This window comes from Salmo salar, unplaced genomic scaffold (assembly GCF_905237065.1).
Source record: "Salmo salar unplaced genomic scaffold, Ssal_v3.1, whole genome shotgun sequence".
Taxonomy (NCBI): Eukaryota; Metazoa; Chordata; class Actinopteri; order Salmoniformes; family Salmonidae; genus Salmo; species Salmo salar.
In genome coordinates, this window is record NW_025550373.1 from 1 (window position 1) to 19,256 (window position 19,256).

Sequence of the window (19,256 nt, forward strand, 5' to 3'; positions counted from 1 at the left end):
ACCTACAGGATAGCATCTCTCCAGGAACAGGGTTGGAGTATAAACCTACAGGAGGGTATCTCTCCAGGAACAGGGTTGGAGTATAAACCTACAGGATGGTATCTCTCCAGGAACAGGGTTGGAGTATAAACCTACAGGATGGTATCTCTCTAGGAACAGGGTTGGAGTATAAACCTACAGGATGGTATCTCTCCAGGAACAGGGTTGGAGTATAAACCTACAGGACGGTATCTCTCCAGGAACAGGGTTGGAGTATAAACCTACAGGAGGCCATCTCTCCAGGAACAGGGTTGGAGTATAAACCTACAGGAGGGTATCTCTCCAGGAACAGGGTTGGAGTATAAACCTACAGGATGGTATCTCTCCAGGAACAGGGTTGAAGTATAAACCTACAGGAGGGTATCTCTCCAGGAACAGGGTTGGAGTATAAACCTACAGGATAGCATCTCTCCAGGAACAGGGTTGGAGTATAAACCTACAGGATGGTCTCTCTCCAGGAACAGGGTTGGAGTATAAACCTACAGGAGGGTATCTCTCCAGGAACAGGGTTGGAGTATAAACCTACAGGAGGGTATCTCTCCAGGAACAGGGTTGGAGTATACACCTACAGGAGGGTATCTCTCTAGGAACAGGGTTGGAGTATAAACCTACAGGATAGCATCTCTCCAGGAACAGGGTTGGAGTATAAACCTACAGGATAGCATCGCTCCAGGAACAGGGTTGGAGTATAAACCTACAGGATGGTATCTCTCCAGGAACAGGGTTGGAGTATAAACCTACAGGATAGCATCTCTCCAGGAACAGGGTTGGAGTATAAACCTACAGGATAGCATCGCTCCAGGAACAGGGTTGGAGTATAAACCTACAGGATGGTATCTCTCCAGGAACAGGGTTGGAGTATAAACCTACAGGAGGGTATCTCTCCAGGAACAGGGTTGGAGTATAAACCTACAGGATGGTATCGCTCCAGGAACAGGGTTGGAGTCTAAACCTACAGGATGGTATCTCTCCAGGAACAGGGTTGGAGTATAAACCTACAGGATGGTATCTCTCCAGGAACAGGGTTGGAGTATAAACCTACAGGAGGGTATCTCTCCAGGAACAGGGTTGGAGTATAAACCTACAGGAGGCCATCTCTCCAGGAACAGGGTTGGAGTATAAACCTACAGGAGGGTATCTCTCTAGGAACAGGGTTGGAGTATAAACCTACAGGAGGGTGTCTCTCCAGGAACAGGGTTGGAGTATAAACCTACAGGATAGCATCGCTCCAGGAACAGGGTTGGAGTATAAACCTACAGGATAGCATCTCTCCAGGAACAGGGTTGGAGTATAAACCTACAGGATAGCATCTCTCCAGGAACAGGGTTGGAGTATAAACCTACAGGAGGGTATCTCTCCAGGAACAGGGTTGGAGTATAAACCTACAGGATAGCATCTCTCCAGGAACAGGGTTGGAGTATAAACCTACAGGATGGTATCTCTCCAGGAACAGGGTTGGAGTATAAACCTACAGGAGGGTATCTCTCCAGGAACAGGGTTGGAGTATAAACCTACAGGAGGGTATCTCTCCAGGAACAGGGTTGGAGTCTAAACCTACAGGAGGGTATCTCTCCAGGAACAGGGTTGGAGTATAAACCTACAGGAGGGTATCTCTCCAGGAACAGGGTTGGAGTATAAACCTACAGGATGGTATCTCTCCAGGAACAGGGTTGGAGTATAAACCTACAGGATGGTATCTCTCCAGGAACAGGGTTGAAGTATAAACCTACAGGATGGTATCTCTCCAGGAACAGGGTTGGAGTATAAACCTACAGGATGGTATCTCTCCAGGAACAGGGTTGGAGTATAAACCTACAGGATGGTATCTCTCCAGGAACAGGGTTGGAGTATAAACCTACAGGAGGGTATCTCTCCAGGAACAGGGTTGGAGTATAAACCTACAGGAGGGTATCTCTCCAGGAACAGGGTTGGAGTATAAACCTACAGGAGGGTATCTCTCCAGGAACAGGGTTGGAGTATAAACCTACAGGAGGGTATCTCTCCAGGAACAGGGTTGGAGTATAAACCTACAGGAGGGTCTCTCTCCAGGAACAGGGTTGGAGTATAAACCTACAGGATGGTATCTCTCCAGGAACAGGGTTGGAGTATAAACCTACAGGATGGTATCTCTCCAGGAACAGGGTTGGAGTATAAACCTACAGGATGGTATCTCTCCAGGAACAGGGTTGGAGTATAAACCTACAGGATGGTATCTCTCCAGGAACAGGGTTGGAGTATAAACCTACAGGATAGCATCTCTCCAGGAACAGGGTTGGAGTATAAACCTACAGGATGGTATCTCTCCAGGAACAGGGTTGGAGTATACACCTACAGGAGGGTATCTCTCCAGGAACAGGGTTGGAGTATAAACCTACAGGATGGTATCTCTCCAGGAACAGGGTTGGAGTATAAACCTACAGGATAGCATCTCTCCAGGAACAGGGTTGGAGTCTAAACCTACAGGATGGTATCTCTCCAGAAACAGGGTCGGAGAGCCCTGGGTTAGATATACAGAGGGTCAGGGCCCATATTGACAAAACATCTCAGAGTAGGAGTGCTGATCTATGATCAGTTGTACCTTTTAAATTACAATTAGAGGGTGAACCTGATCATATATCAGCACTCCTTAGAGATACTTTGTGAATATGTTCCCAGGGGGTTTTCCTGACCACCAGACAACTCTGGGCTCTAGTTATAGTTCCTAGCTATAGGCCAGTGATAAGGAGAAGCTCTACACAGAAGGAATTTAGCCAACACAGGACTGGGGTACTGACCTCTTCATTGTCAAACAGAGTCACCATCCTGATGTTGGGGTCTGTGGCCAAAGAGTCTCCAGAGATGCAGGAGTCCATCAGAGCCTAGTGGACAGAGGAAAAGAGGGTAAAGGTTAGGGGAATGAAGGTTAAGGTTAAAGAGGAAGTAGAATGAATGGTAAGGTTAAAGAGGACGTTCACATTATGGTGGTAGTCATGTTCCGATTCCTCTCGTCCCCCTCAAACACGCTGGAGGAAAAGATGTGAGGTTCCTACTCTCAGATCTTTATGTAGTTTGAGAAGGAGACCTGTTGTTAGTGTCTGGAGGTGGAGTGTTGAGTTGGAACAGAGGAGAGAGGAGACTCACCTGTAGGGCACAGTAGCAGCTGTGGAGGTTGTCCAGACGGGGGGAGTAGATGAACTCTTCAAACACACCTCCAATTGCCTACACAGCAAACACACACGTCAGTAATCTGTTATCGATGTCATTAACAGAGGGGGAGGAGGTGTTGAGACGAGACTCACCCCTGGCTGAGTGTCAGCCAGACACAGCTCAAAGTCCAGCAGGGCCTCAGGCTGAACGTCCAGCTCTGAACACAGCACCTTGACCAGGGTCGGGTGGTGCTTCTCTGCCTGGAAGAGTGAGAGAGAGGGGAGAGATGGAGAAACGTACTGAAGGCCTACTGAAGTTGAGTAAGGCAAGTGATTGATTAGTGTGTGCATGCGGGGTACACTGGACTGTGTATAACTGTATCTAGTACTGTAGAGTGTACAGTCGTGGCCAAAAGTTGAGAATGACACAAATCTACATTTTCACAGTCTGCTGCCTCAGTTTGTATGATGGCAATTTGCATATACTCCAGAATGTTATGAAGAGTGATCAGATGAATTGCAATTAATTTCAAAGTCCCTCTTTGCCACGCAAATGAACTGAATCCCCCAAAAACATTTCCACTGCATTTCAGCCCTGCCACAAAAGGACCAGCTGACATCATGTCAGTGATTCTCTCGTTAACACAGGTGTGAGGGTTGACGAGGACAAGGCTGGAGATCACTCTGTCATGCTGATTGAGTTCGAATAACAGACTGGAAGCTTCAAAAGGAGGGTGGTGCTTGGAATCATTGTTCTTCCTCTGTCAACCATGGTTACCTGCAAGGAAACACATGTCATCATCATTGCTTTGCACAAAAAGGGCTTCACAGGCAAGGATATTGCTGCCAGTAAGATTGCACCTAAATCAACCATTTATCGGACTTCAAGGAGAGCGGTTCAATTATTGTGAAGAAGTCTTCAGGGCGCCCAAGAAAGTCCAGCAAGCGCCAGGACCGTCTCCTAAAGTTGATTCAGCTGCGGGATCGGGGCACCACCAGTACAGAACTTGCTCAGGAATGGCAGCCTGCAGGTGCGAGTTCATCTGCACGCACAGTGAGGCAAAGACTTTTGGAGGATGGCCTGGTGTCAAGAAGGGCCGCAAAGAAGCCACTTCTCTCCAGGAAAAACATCAGGGACAGACTGATATTCTGCAAAAGGTACATGGATTGGACTGCTGAGGACTGGGATAAAGTCATTTTCTCTGATGAATCCCCTTTCCGATTGTTTGGGGCATCCGGAAAAAAGCTTGTCCGGAGAAGACAAGGTGAGCGCTACCATCGGTCCTGTGTCATGCCAACAGTAAAGCATCCTGAGACCATTCATGTGTGGGGTTACTTCTCAGCCAAGGGAGTGTGCTCACTCCCAATTTTGCCTAAGAACACAGCCATGAATAAAGAATGGTACCAACACATCCTCCGAGAGCAAGTTCTCCCAACCATCCAGGAACAGTTTGGTGACGAACAATGCCTTTTCCAACATGATGGAGCACCTTGCCATAAGGCAAAAGTGATAACTAAGTGGCTCGAGGAACAAAACATCGATATTTTGGGTCCATGGCCAGGAAACTCCCCAGACCTTAATCCCATTGAGAACTTGTGGTCAATCATCAAGAGGCGGTTGGACAAACAAAAACCTACAAATTCTGACAAACTCCAAGCATTGATTATGCAAGAATGGGCTGCCATCAGTCAGGATGTGGCCCAGAAGTTAATTGACAGCATGCCAGGGCGGATTGCAGAGGTCTTGAAAAAAAGAAGGGTCAACACTGAAAATATTGACTCTTTGCATCAACTTCATGTAATTGTCAATAAAAGCCTTTGACACTTATGAAATGCTTGTAATTATACTTCAGTATTCCGTAGTAATATCTGACAAAAATATCTAAAGACACTGAAGCAGCAAACTTTGTGGAAATTTATATTTGTGTCATTCTCAAAACTTTTGGCCATACTGTACAGTGAGAGATATGGATAGTTAGAGTCTTACAACAGTGGTGGCGTCGCAGGCATCCCCAGTGGAACAGCAGCCAGTCTCCAACTCCTCCTGGACAGCAGTGGCTAGGATGGGCACTCTGTCACACACACAGTAACTAAACGCTTATTTCTCTGTCCAATTCATGTTTGTTCTCCTGGTTCCCATGAGGGGTGTATCTCAATAGTCTCAAGCAGCCTCCGCTCCTGGTCTCCTCCCCTTCAACTGCACTGAAAGAACAGAACAGGTGAAAGCAAATTCCTGCCATACTGCCTTCACCTGTCCTGTCGTCAGATCAGTAGATGGAGGAGAGGCGGCAAGGAGAGGTGGCAAGGAGAGGGAGCCAGTTAAGACTGTTGAGATGCAATCCGGGACTTACAGGTGGTTCTCCTTGTTGGGGCCGAAGGAGTCGTTGATGTCCCTCTGGAGGTGGATGGCCAGGTGGGGGATCCTCATGATCGGCCGGGGCACGTGAACCAGACGATGGACCAGCTTATCTCCAGTCTGCACCACAACAACACAACAACTCCCACGTAAGGTCCTCAAAGAAAACACTGTCATTCTCCAGACACACTTCAACACATAGTTCAGTCAAGTTCAGAAACCAAAGAATGGGCCAACCTTAATGTTTCACCGGTGAATGAAGGGTTAGATCGGTAGGGTTACATTGCCATACCTTGACCATAACACGACCGGCGATGGTCAGATCACGGTCGAACCAGGTGTTCCAGATTCCTCCTCCGTAGCACTCCACCCCGACCTGCAGACAGCCCTGTTTGGTCTTCTTGGACCGTGGCTTAATCTGAATCAACCACACAGAGAGAGAAGGGTGTCAAGTTAGCGACCAAATACAAGTATGACATACTATCCCCAGTGGTTGGCGGTGTTAGCCCTGGGTCGTGTTCAGTAGGGTACACCTTAGCAAATAGTTTGGCATCAGAAAACTAAAATATTTCAGACATTACCTGACGGTTTCAAAACATTTTGTCCCTAACAAACACAGCTCAGTTCTTTGCCCAGTGTAGAATTTCATCCTTACCCTCAGACAGGGGCTGTCTGTGTGTGCTCCAATCATAGTGAAGCCATTGCCTGGCTGGAAATGTCCGCCCACAGCAAAAGCGATGATGGAGGAGTAGTTACGGGTCACAAAGTACTGTTCAGAGAAGAGGAGTAGTTAGTTCTCAATCAAACACAGTTTGACAGGAAAATATTATTTGATCCCTATATGATGAAGCCCTATAAAGCTGTGTAGATCAGTGTGGGACTGGAACCTCCATGTACTGACTGACCTTACTGGCAGGCTTGATGTTCCACTGCTCAGTCTCCTTCAGCTCAGTGAAGCCAGCCCCCAGCAGACGAGACTTACACTCCTCAACCACTGCTCACACATAGGACAGAGTGAAAAGAGCAGGACATTCACTTCAAGCCACCTCGTTCCTTTTATGAGTTACAACCTGTGCAACCAGGGGACATATGAATTAAATGTCTGATAAGAGGGTGGCTTTAAGACAGCTCAGGAGGGATCTAGGCCAAGGATAGTGTGAACGGACTGTACATGGATCAGAGTGCAAAGGTTAGCTGCACAACAAAACTGGCATCAGTACAGGCTCAGAAAGAGGACATCCGCCTGCAAGATATCTATCTTATTTAAAGATCAAGGTCCATTCAAGTTAGGTTGGAATAGTCTCCCACTGCATTTGGTTACATGCTCTTGACAGCTACATGCCTACTAAATATTATATTGCCATTGTTCTGAACCTGTAGCACGGACACCATTTCTTTAACCATCAAACTACCAGTCCTAGAATGATTGGGGTTCTTACCGTGGTATGGAGACACTCCTTTGTTCACGAACTGGAGGAACTCCTTGGCAGCAGTCTGCACAGCTTCCTTTGAACTTTTCATGATCAGTGACTAGTGAAAGCAGAAGGATAACGTTACATGCCATGACTGACACAGCATTGCATTGGGAAGCAAAACAGAAAGAGATATTGCTGAACAGCAAGCAAAATACAATTTAGCAAGAAGCAGTGTCATAACATGACAAACGACTGTGTGGCTAGTCCAAAAACAGAATACACGTTTAGCTGAGTGAAGAATTAGACAGCAGGCTAATACTGGCTAGCTAAATTAGCTACGTTAGCTAGCCAACACATTGCAATGTAAACCTTAGACACAGCAAACGCAGCTTCTAAAAGTCAAATCAGTACGCTCTGAGCTAGCTACACCTCTTAATAACCCGACTGCAAAATCATAATTTATGGCGCTTACCTGCATAAATGTTTAACTAGACTTTTAAACTCTGTACCCGGTGTACAGCACCCGAGAAATCTGACAGATTTGATAAAGACCACCGATGTAGAAACTAACAATGGGTAATTTGAGGGGAGGGGAACGTGGTATTGCCCTCTGCTGGCCTGGAGGTGAAAGTGAAACAAACAGTGGATAAGAACCAAATACATTATACACATGATCGTTCCAAGCATCAAACTTGGCCCACTAATACTAGACACCTTAAGGAACATTTTAAAGATTGGAGGCAGTTTGGGAAGCATGACAGTCAACCAGGGATCAGTTTTCCCCACTTCTCTACAAAAAGTTTAAAGGATACATATATATGGCATTTCTGCGCCATTTTATTGTGTTTCCAGACCCCTCAAACATTTTAAACCATCAATGGGCTGTATGTATCAATTATTTATGGAGATATCGTCATGTGAATCTAGTCCAATATCTCCCCATGCATGCAGCTGGTTGGTGGCCATATTGGAAATTACCACCAGGGGACTAATGGACAAAATCAGTTAATAACCAAAATTACTTATTTAGACATTACCTAGCTGTGGTCAAAAGGACCTCAAAATGACCCCTATTAAACATGCAATATGTAACGTTTGGGAGGACCAGACCTAATTCACATAGAAATGATCTGTCATTCTCATTGAAAGCAAGTCAAAGATGCGGCAGATCTGTTCTATGTGAGCTATTTCTATGCTTCCCATTCTTAAATTTAGTTGTTACGTCTTTTACTTTCGGTTTTGTACACCAGCTTCAAACAGCTGTAAATACAATATGTTTGGTTATGGAAAATATATTTAATAGCGGTTCAGATGGTACAATGATTCTTTGCACTATACTTGCTTGTTTTGTCACAAACTGAAATTTGGCGAACTCTTAAGAGTACTTTATGATCAGAATTACTTTCTATATTACCTGTGGGATTTATTTAGTGGGTAGATAACATTAGCAATTTGTATATTGTTTGGAATGATTTTACCCTATTTTATCCTGAAGAAGGCACAGTGATGCTGAAAAGTTGGTGTTAACTACTCAATAAATTACTGGGAGGTTATACGTATGGAGTGTGCGACTCTGTTTCTATACCCTATTTTCTTCTAACAGGAAATCCAGATGTCAGCCATTTTATTAAAATATCAGTCCTGGTTGATTGACAGGCTTCCCAGACTGCCTCCAATCTTTAAAATAGTCCTTAAAGGAAGTATTAGTGTACCAAGTTTGATACTTGTATTATAAAATTGTACAATTATTTAATTTATCCACTGGACTATATTGCGTGGAAGCAGAAAGATGAGCACCAAACTGTCACCCTCAACAGGCAGACAAATAATGTTACAATAATTGAATGTTTAAAAAACAATAGTGTATTATACAGCTTTCTGAAGAAGCAACAGCATGGGTATTTGTGTGCGTGCGCGGGCGTTTATCACTTTGTGTAGTCAGTTAGCGATAAACTACTAATGATACTGCAACTGTCTTATGAGTAGATAGAAAGGCTTTCCCACTAACATTCTCAATTAAATGTTAACTACAAAATATGCCTACCTGGCAGAATGATATCATGATTATTATTTGTTTCAATTGGGAGGGGATTTGTTTTGCAAACTCTGCCATCGCAGTAGCCTACAGAAACATCGCTCGAGCCTAATTTCGTTCGCATTCCGCCAAGGTGTCAAAAGGCAACCAGAAGAGTCTTCAGCTTGTCACTGAAGATAGCCACGCGAGACTGTGGCTTTAATAGAGCAGCTCGCCGCAAGACAATATTATACTTCACTGCCATGTTTCGTCTGTTATGGGGTTTGAGAAGTGAGAACACACCACACATTAGGGGGGAGGCGCAGATGACTACTTAACCTTAGAAACTGTACCTTGCGGTTTCTCATGAGAGGAAGAATGCATTGTTTTTTAGAAGTGAGACCTTTAGTGTGATGTAGATAGCCTAAATGTGATGCTAATAAAATATGTGTATTTGATCAGTAAAATGAATATCAGCACTCAGCAGTGCCACAGTGCAAAATCCTCACACCCTCTCACAAACTCCCTTAAATTCAAATCATGTGTTGCTCTGCTGTGTGTCAATAGGGCATTTATTAAGGTAATCATTTAAATGAATGATTATACTAATGTTATATCATAAACAGAAACATAGCACTTGATAGGTTTTCCTGTTATTAATCTGGAAATCCAGATCTAACCATCACTTACATACACTTGATATAACCCCCCTCAGTCTTGTGGTGGTGTCAGAATCTATCACTGTTGCTGGAGAAGGAGGTGGACCTCTTGACACATAGTTTATTATCTGTGGTGGTTGCACTGCATCACAGGCAGCTGGTGGCACCTTAATTGGGGAGGAATGGCTCATAGTAATGGCTGGAACAGAATGAATGGAATCGAACACAAACACATTTTCCATCTGGTTGATACCATTCCATTTACTCCATCCCAGCCATTATTGTGAGCCGTCCTCCCCTCAGCAGCCTCCTGTGCACTGTAGAGCCCCTAGATACAGCCCAAAATATGTATTGTCATTGTGAAAGTCACACATAGAAGCTAGAACACATTTACACAGCACCACTTCCTCCTCTTGGATAGCACATTTAAGAGAGTTTGCGACTGGGTCAAACCAGGTCAAGGACCATCACTTTGGTTTGCTTTAGTTTGAGTTTTGTTCTGCTGTGGGTCTGAGCAGAACATATTGGCCTAGCTTTTCGTTCTGCTGCTGGTCATTATGTGCTTTCAGTCTTGCTCTGCTTCTGCTGATATGGGGTGTGTGCACCAATCCTCAAGGTAAGAGTTGTTTTCTCAATATACACAGCATGTAGAAGCAACACAAAAAAAGGGAAGCTTACATGTCCTAAGATTTTTTTAAATGTTGGCGGCATTTCTGTTAAGATTCAAACCTTTTCTAACAATAGAAGGGTAACTCAGGACAATGTTAACTGAGTAAGAACAGTATTATTGTTTATTATACATCTTTCGCTTTGCAGTTTTGATGCACTTGGTCAACTCAAAATACATTTTCACTTCGCTATTCATGCTCAAGTCAACCAATCCCATGAAACAGTACACCCACAATTGTTTCCCTTCCTGTTTACAGAGACACAAGTGAAAACATTGAAAAAAGGAAGAGCAGATCTTTAATCTGTCCAAACCTAACACTTAACATATTATTTGTAACATGTACGATAAGTAGAGGGGTTGAATGTCAAGTCTCATATCTGTTTGAGACAAGTGATATCAACAGCACTTTTAAATTGCTACAGTGTGATAACGAAAGTCACAGTTGACAGAAATGTTATAGTTGCAAAACCTCTCACAACCTCCCTCACAACCTCCTCAAACTCCCTCACGACCTCCCTCACAACCTCCCTCACAACCTCCTCATTCTCCCTCACAACCTCCCTCACAACCTCCTCAAACTCCCTCACCACCTCCCTCACAACCTCCCTCACAACCTCCTCAACCTCCCTCACAACCTCCCTCACAACCTCCTCAAACTCCCTCACCACCTCCCTCACAACCTCCTCAAACTCCCTCACTACCTCCCTCACAAACTCCAGGGTCCTCATTCAAAACCGTTGTGTAAATTTCACACTAAATATATGCGTGTGGTGCCATTTCTGAAAAGACTGCGCACCTATAAAAATAGAGATTTATAAACTTGGAGCACGCCATGCATCAGTATGTTTCCCATTATAAATCAAACCGGTCCTGAAACTGTACGCTAGTGAAAGACCATTAAAACTCCACTTGAAAACGTCCATCATTCAGGTGTGAATCGTCCTGGTGTCAAGGGAAGCCAGTTTGGATTTGGCTTCAGACCAATCACATCACAAGCCAAACGTCTTTATTGACAGAAAAAAGCTTGAATTGTTGCATCTCGTTGTGTTGTTGTACTCCAGTGGCTAACTAGCTAGCTAAAAATCATCCCTTTCCCAAATTAGCCATGGATGGAGATAGGGATTTGGACTTGTGGTTTTACTTAATTATCCGTACAGGCCAATGATTATAACAGAGATTGTGATCCAACCATTAATTAATATATTGTGCCCCTGGCTTGAGAGGATGGAAGTTCAACATGTAGCTAGATGTAGTAGGTTAATGTTAACTAGCTGGCCTGGTGTATTGTTGTCCATGAAAGGAAGTTAGTCTAGTGAGCAAGTATTTTAGCCAGGTAGCCTAGGACAACAAAAACTAAAAGCGTGTACTGTATGACAGTGATAGACCGTTTAGGCAACATGAAAGAGGAAGATGGCATCATTATTTCTCTACAAGTAGGGTGAGTCAACCTGCTTTTTCTACTTGCACACACACACAGAAATCAGTGCCATGGACAGCCACAGCATATTTAGTTTATGTTGATTAGACTAAATCGTTTTTGGTATCTTTTAGTTGTCACTGTATTAGACTAAGCATAGGTGATTATATGTTGAAATGTTGAAGTTGAAATATGATGCTGGAATAGTGGAGGCAGCTCCTGTTATTCTTTGTGACTTGCGGTAACTCTCCATTAAATCAACAGTTGTTTAGTAGTCTGAAAATGTAAGAAACATTAAACAAAGGTGTGGTTGAATTTATTCTGCCACTGTCTTCTTATTGACTCGGCCTGTATATCACAGTGTCAAGGCATATGAACTAACAGGTTACAGAGAAAACAATGCAATTATCACAACACATAGGTTGTAATATGGCTTTTTTTCTGCGATTGGTTTCCCCAGTGATTTTACCAATGCACCCCTACTGGTGCACACACATTCTGGGCTCTATTTTATAAGTACGCAGGGTTTATAAATGAGGCCCCTGGACTTTATTGCCCTGCTGCAGATGTATTAAAAAGGTATTGGTGTATATAAAAGGTAATAATTGAATTGAATGATTATAATAATGTTCAATCATAAACATAGCACTGGGTAGGTTCATTTCCTGTTATTAACCTGGAGGACCAGATCTAACCATCACTTACATACACTTGGTATACAGTTGAAGTCAGAAGTTTACATACCTTAGCCAAATATATTTAAACTCAGTTTTTTACAATTCCTGACATTTAATCCTAGTGAAAATGTCCTGTCTTAGGTCAGGTAGGATCACCACTTTATTTTACGAATGTGAAATGTCAGAATAAGAGTAGAGAGAATGATTTATTTCAGCTTTTATTTCTTTCATCACATTCCCAGTGGGTCAGAAGTTTACATCCACTCAATTAGTATTTGGTAGCATTGCCTTTAAATTGTTTAACTTGGGTCAAATGTTTCGGGTAGCCTTCCACAAGCTTCCCACAATAAGGTGGGTGAATTTTGGTCCATTCCTCCTGACAGAGCTGGTGTAACTGAGTCAGGTTTGTAGGCCTCCTTGCTGGCACACGATTTTTCAGTTCTGCCCACACATTTTATATAGGATTGAGGTCAGGGCTTTGTGATGGCCACTCCAATACCTTGACCTTGTTGTCCTTAAGCCATTTTGTTACAACTTTGGAAGTATGCTTGGGGTCTTTGTCCATTTGGAAGACCCATTTGCGACCAAGCTTTAACTTCCTGACTGATGTCTTGAGATGTTGCTTCAATATATCCACATAATTTTACTCCCTCATGATGCCATCTATTTTGTGAAGTACACCAGTCCCTCCTGCAGCAAAGCACCCCCACAACATGATGCTTCCATCCCCATGCTTCACGGTTGGGATGGTGTTCTTTGGCTTGCAAGCCTCCCCCTTTTCCTCCAAACATATTTATGGTCATTATGGCCTGTCACGTCCTGACCAGTAAAAGGGGTCATTTGTCATTGTAGTATGGTCAGGGCGTGGCAGGGGGTGTTGTTTTTGTGTGTTTTGGGGTTGGTTTGTTTCATGGGGATTTGTTCGAGTTTTCATTTTCTATGTTCATTTTCTATGTGTGGCCGAGTATGGTTTCTAATCAGAGGCAGGTGTCTTTCATTGTCTCTGATTGGAAGCCATACTTAGGCAGCCTGTTTTTTCCTTTGGGTTTCTGGGTGGTTGTTTTCTGTATAGTCTGTGCACCTTACAGAACTGTCGATTTCGCTTTGTTAATTTTGTTTAAGTGTTCACTTTATACGTTATTAAAAGAAGATGAGCACTCAACACGCTGCGCTTTGGTCTGTCCCTTTCGACGCATATGACAATGGCCAAACAGCTCTATTTTTGTTTCATCAGACCAGAGGACATTTCTCCAAAAAGTACGATCTTTGTCCCCATGTGCAGTTGCAAACCATAGTCTGGCTTTTTTATGGTAGTCTTCCCTGTGGCTCAGTTGGTAGAGCATGGTGTTTGCAACGCCAGCATGGTGTGTGCAACGCCAGGGTTGTGGGTTTGATTCCCACGGGGGACCAGTACAAAAAAATTAAAAATGTGTGAAATGAAATGTATGCATTCACTACTGTAAGTCGCTCTGGATAAGAGCGTCGACTAAAATGTAAATGTAAAATGTTTTGGAGCAGTGGCTTCTTCCTTGCTGAGCGGCCTTTCAGGTTATGTCGATATAGGACTCGTTTTACTGTGAATATAGAAACTTTTGTACCTGTTTCCTCCAGCATCTTCACAAGGTCCTTTGCTGTTGTTCTGGGATTGATTTGCACTTTTTGCACCGAAGTATGTTCATCTCTAGGAGACAGAACGCGTATCCTTCCTGAGCGGTATGACGGCTGCGTGGTCTCATGGTGTTTTATCAGAAGCTTCTAAAGCCATGACATTTTCTGGAATTTTCCAAGCTGTTTAAAGGCACAGTCAATTTAGTGTATGTAAACATCTGACCCACTGGAATTGTGGTACTGTCAGTTATAAGTGAAATAATCTGTCTGTAAACAATTGTTGGAAAAATGACTTGTGTCATAAACAAAGTAGATGTCCTAACAGACTTGCCAAAACTATAGTTTGTTAACAAGACATTTGTGGAGTGGTTAAAAAACGAGTTGTAATGACTCCAACCTCAGTGTATGTAAACTTCTGACATCAACTGTAACCCCCCTCAGTCTTGTGGTGGTGTCAGAATATATCACTGTTTCTAGAGCAGGAAGTGGACCTCTTGAAATGTGTATTTATTGTTATACAATACGTGGTGGTTGCCCTGCAGAGCCCCTAGACACAGCCCAACAGATGTATTGTCATTGTGAAAGTTACACATAGAAGCTAGAATACATTTACACAGCACCACTTCCTCCTCTTGGCCAGCACCAGATCATGTAACTGGTTCAAACCTTTCAACAGGACCATCAATTTGGTTTGTTTTAGTTTGACTTTTGTTCTGCTGTCAGACTAGGCAGCAGTTGGTCATTATGTGTGGAAGATTTGCATTCGGGCTTTCTCTGCTTCAGCTGGTGTGGGGTGTGTGCACAGCCTTTGAAGGTAAGATTTGTCCTTTTATCAGACACAGAAGAGAAGAGGTCAGTCCTCATGTTTCATTTGTTACATTTTAACGGCATTAGCATTACCTCGTATAGGAATAGGAGTTCTACTCAGCACAATCTGAACTGCATTTATGGAAGCAGAAACATTTGCGTCAGAATATATATATATATATATATATATATATATATATATATATATATATATGCACACACACACACCTTTCTCTTATGCAACAAACTGTGCATTGCAATTGTAATGGTAGTCAATGCAAAACAAACATTTAAAATGAAACAATACACTTACAAACCATTTCCCTTCATGTTTACAGAGATTCAAGTGAAAACATTGAAAACAGGAGCAGATTTGGGCACTCTTACCTGTCTAAACCAAACCAGTCATGACATGACGTTTGTAATATGTAAGATAGATAGAGTGATACGTGGTGGGAATGAGTGTCAAGTGTCTCTTCGGTTTGACAAAAATGTTACAAACAGCACTTGTGACCCCAGAGTCACACTACAGACAGAGAATGACAGAGTGTTTCTACACATCACCAACATACAACCATCTGATGAAGGGAACTACACCTGTGATTGTGTATACAATGGAGGAACACATTTTTTGTATCTCAATATTTCTGTCAATGGTAAGTGTTTGGTTTGCGTGTCACATGTAGCTTGTACTGTGAATGTTTGGTCTCATTCAGTAATATCTACCATGTCAGTGAACTGGATTGTATCAAAAATAGTCTTCAAATTGAGCATCTGTCAACAATGTAAATGACCAGAGTGGAGGAAGAGAAACAAGTCATATAGGATCACAATGAGTTCTTCTCTTTTCTTTTTCAGGTTCCCATGACACAAACAAACTTTCATTCTTACGTCCTTTCCATTTCATAATAATAACAGCCTTTGCAGGATTTGTAGCTGTCGCTGTCCTCGTTGGAATAATCATGAGGAAATGTCATCTCAAGTAAGAGATTCTTATTAGCTTGTTAAAAGATAAGTTGATGGGTATTTTACATATTTGGTAATTTAATTAATCAATTCCTTTGTTATGGAGGTACTGTAATAATATACTGTAAGTTCAATCTCAAATGGCAATCTGATCTACAATTCATATAGAGAACTATGGGCCTCAGAAATATGTGGTAGACTATACTGTAGGTCCAATATATGTTTGTGCTCTCTTGCCAACTAAATTTCAAATGGTGTGACTATGAGTGACAAAGAACTGTCAAGAGAGTATAAACAGATCTAACTGAGATCATATGAAATACCCTGATGTATGATATAGGCTACTTGACCTACATTCAAGTCTGACTCGATAAGGTTCTTGTAGCTCACTAATAACTGAACTGTTGAGGCTTCTCACTTCCAGCCTTGTCAAAAATGAGTGTCGGAAAAAATCATACACGCAGCCACGCACAAACACACACATACGAAACATTTTGTTCCAGAAAGCATCTGCTGTGTAAAACCATGTTATGCTACATTCATTCACTGGTCTTCTCTTCTTTTACACAGCGGGAAAACACAGCAGAAAGCAGTGTACACCTTTAAAGAGGTGATGCAACAACACTATTTTCTGTCAGGGCTGTTATTGCTTGATGTTACCTGTAGTCGTAAGGCTGTCAGGGCTGTTATTGCTTGATGTTACCTGTAGTTATAATACTGTCAGGGCTGTTATTGCTTGATGTTACCTGTAGTTATAATACTGTCAGGGCTGTTATTGCTTGATGTTACCTGTAGTTATAATACTGTCAGGGCTGTTATTGCTTGATGTTACCTGTAGTTATAATACTGTCAGGGCTGTTACTGCTTGATGTTACCTGTAGTTATAATACTGTCAGGGCTGTTATTGCTTGATGTTACCTGTAGTTATAATACTGTCAGGGCTGTTATTGCTTGATGTTACCTGTAGTTATAATACTGTCAGGGCTGTTGTTGCTTGATGTTACCTGTAGTTATAATACTGTCAGGGCTGTTGTTGCTTGCTCTTACCTGTAGTTATAATACTGTCAGGGCTATTATTGCTTGATGTTACCTGTAGTTATAATACTGTCAGGGCTGTTGTTGCTTGTTCTGTTACCTGTAGTTATAATACTGTCAGGGCTGTTATTGCTTGATGTTACCTGTAGTTATAATACTGTCAGGGCTGTAGTTGCTTGCTCTGTTACCTGTAGTTATAATACTGTCAGGGCTGTTACTGCTTGTTCTGTTACCTGTAGTCATAATACTGTCAGGGCTGTAGTTGCTTGCTCTGTTACCTGTAGTTATAATACTGTCAGGGCTGTTGTTGCTTGTTCTGTTACCTGTAGTTATAATACTGTCAGGGCTGTTACTGCTTGCTGTTACCTGTAGTTATAATACTGTCAGGGCTGTTGTTGCTTGTTCTGTTACCTGTAGTTATAATACTGTCAGGGCTGTTATGGCTTGATGTTACCTGTAGTTATAATACTGTCAGGGCTGTAGTTGCTTGCTCTGTTACCTGTAGTTATAATACTGTCAGGGCTGTTACTGCTTGCTGTTACCTGTAGTTATAATACTGTCAGGGCTGTTGTTGCTTGTTCTGTTACCTGTAGTTATAATACTGTCAGGGCTGTTACTGCTTGATGTTACCTGTAGTTATAATACTGTCAGGGCTGTTGTTGCTTGATGTTACCTGTAGTTATAATACTGTCAGGGCTGTTGTTGCTTGTTCTGTTACCTGTAGTTATAATACTGTCAGGGCTGTTGTTGCTTGTTCTGTTACCTGTAGTTATAATACTGTCAGGGCTGTAGTTGCTTACTCTGTTACCTGTAGTTATAATACTGTCAGGGCTGTTATTGCTTGCTGTTACCTGGAGTCGTAAGGCATCTGCAGACTATGCTCTTTCATATTTTCAATTGAATTTTCCAACATTTCCAAATATTTCCACAGCCCCATATGAGATTTTACAGTGTAATATGGTGACATATTGTTAATGTCTTTATAGGAGGAGCAACAGGACATTGAACCCTACTGCACGTTCACAAGGAGAGACAATGGGCTTTACTCAACTCTGCAGCTGACACATTCTAACCCCTGACCCTCTGGCACTGTTGACCAATGACAACAGGGCATTAGACACTTTTTTCTATCACTAGCGGTTAAATAGTATTTCACCAGCCCTGGATATACAACTGTACAGTATATCCATTTACTGTATATCTTGATTACTGTAATGCCCCTATTTTTACAGCTGATACACTGACTTTATATAGTTCCATTGATTGGTTACTGACACCTGGCTGAATAGGTCCTTTACTGTAGATCGTCTTCTGTTGCTGTAAATATCAACACTTACTGTATGAATCCTGCACATTATGTTACGTAGAACCAAGTAGAACCAATGTTCCTGTGGACAGATGATATCAGTTACGTAGAACCAATGTTCCTGTGGACAGATGATATCAGTTACGTAGAACCAATGTTCCTGTGGACAGATGATATCAGTTACGTAGAACCAATGTTCCTGTGGACAGATGATATCAGTTACGTAGAACCAATGTTCCTGTGGACAGATGATATCAGTTACGTAGAACCAATGTTCCTGTGGACAGATGATATCAGTTACGTAGAACCAATGTTCCTGTGGACAGATGATATCAGTTACGTAGAACCAATGTTCCTGTGGACAGATGATATCAGTTACGTAGAACCAATGTTCCAGTGGACAGATGTGATCATGTGCATTTCCACCATGGTGTAAGTGTATTGCATTTGTAAAAGATATTACCTACAGCAGTAGAGATTTACAGTCATCATCACAACATGCTTCAAACAATGTATTTTCCTTGCTTTCAATGTTCCATCTCCATTAATCATGTAGGCCTCATTAATGACATGTTTAAGTGAAGAGATGTAACGACAAAACTAAACCCTTCATTAAAACTTCATTTCCAAACAGATCCATGACCTCTATAGTAATATGTATACAGTATGGACTATATGTATCTAACCTAGCATGTACACTCTAGAGGAAAACAAACCATTATCTACATCAGGCTCATATAATATAAGAACCCTTCAGCCTTATGGTGGTGCAGAATCTATCATTGTTTGTGTCTAAAGAAGGAAGTGGACCTGTTGAGGTGTCTGTAGTTAATAATTTGGCCTCTCTGTGGTGCATTGCAAAGACTAAGATGCACTAGCAGAGGTCCAAGTGTTTCTGTGAAACAGTAAGACAGGTAGAAGCTAAAAAACAGCACCACTTCCTCCTCTCAGCTCTCAAGGTCCATTATAACTGGTCAACCCAAGTTTTACTTAATTTCTCTATTGAACAACTAACGTTGGATAGACGTTGAGTTCTGTACTCAGTCTGAGCAGACAGCATAGGCATAAGTGTCAAAGTGTTTCTACACAGTGTTTGGTCTGATGGTGTATATTATCTCTGCTTACTTAACTGGAATTCAGTTACCTTTAAATTGCTACAGTG

The 19,256-nt window shown here is 42.4% G+C and overlaps 2 protein-coding genes across 3 annotated transcripts; one reads left to right on the plus strand and one right to left on the minus strand.

Moving 5' to 3' along the window:
* Positions 1-2,813: 2,813 nt before the first annotated feature.
* Positions 2,814-9,230, minus strand: LOC106575848 (aspartyl aminopeptidase; the record flags this gene model as incomplete). Of its 2 annotated transcripts, XM_045713730.1 has the most annotated exon segments (11): positions 2,814-2,897; positions 3,160-3,237; positions 3,318-3,425; positions 5,152-5,236; positions 5,516-5,640; positions 5,813-5,938; positions 6,176-6,289; positions 6,426-6,514; positions 6,960-7,050; positions 7,408-7,553; positions 8,980-9,230. In XM_045713730.1, coding segments are annotated over 10 exon segments (906 nt in total), but the record flags the coding sequence as incomplete, so codon positions are not given.
* A 5,094-nt stretch (positions 9,231-14,324) lies between these two features.
* Positions 14,325-18,729, plus strand: LOC106573970 (uncharacterized). Its single transcript, XM_014149448.2, has 5 exons — positions 14,325-14,794; positions 15,126-15,443; positions 15,646-15,769; positions 16,324-16,363; positions 17,775-18,729. The coding sequence occupies exons 1-5, from the start codon at positions 14,725-14,727 to the stop codon at positions 17,865-17,867; spliced, it is 645 nt and encodes a 214-aa protein (XP_014004923.1). The 5' UTR covers positions 14,325-14,724; the 3' UTR covers positions 17,868-18,729.
* Positions 18,730-19,256: the final 527 nt, after the last annotated feature.

What these genes read in the sequence shown, in the direction of transcription:
- LOC106573970 (XM_014149448.2), top strand. Translation starts at nt 14,725, where the DNA reads ATGTGTGGAAGATTTGCATTCGGGCTTTCTCTGCTTCAGCTGGTGTGG. An exon ending in TGTGTGCACAGCCTTTGAAG is followed by an intron (nt 14,795 to 15,125) that starts GTAAGATTTGTC and finishes TCATGTTTACAG; the next exon opens with AGATTCAAGTGAAAACATTG. An exon ending in TCTCAATATTTCTGTCAATG is followed by an intron (nt 15,444 to 15,645) that starts GTAAGTGTTTGG and finishes TTTCTTTTTCAG; the next exon opens with GTTCCCATGACACAAACAAA.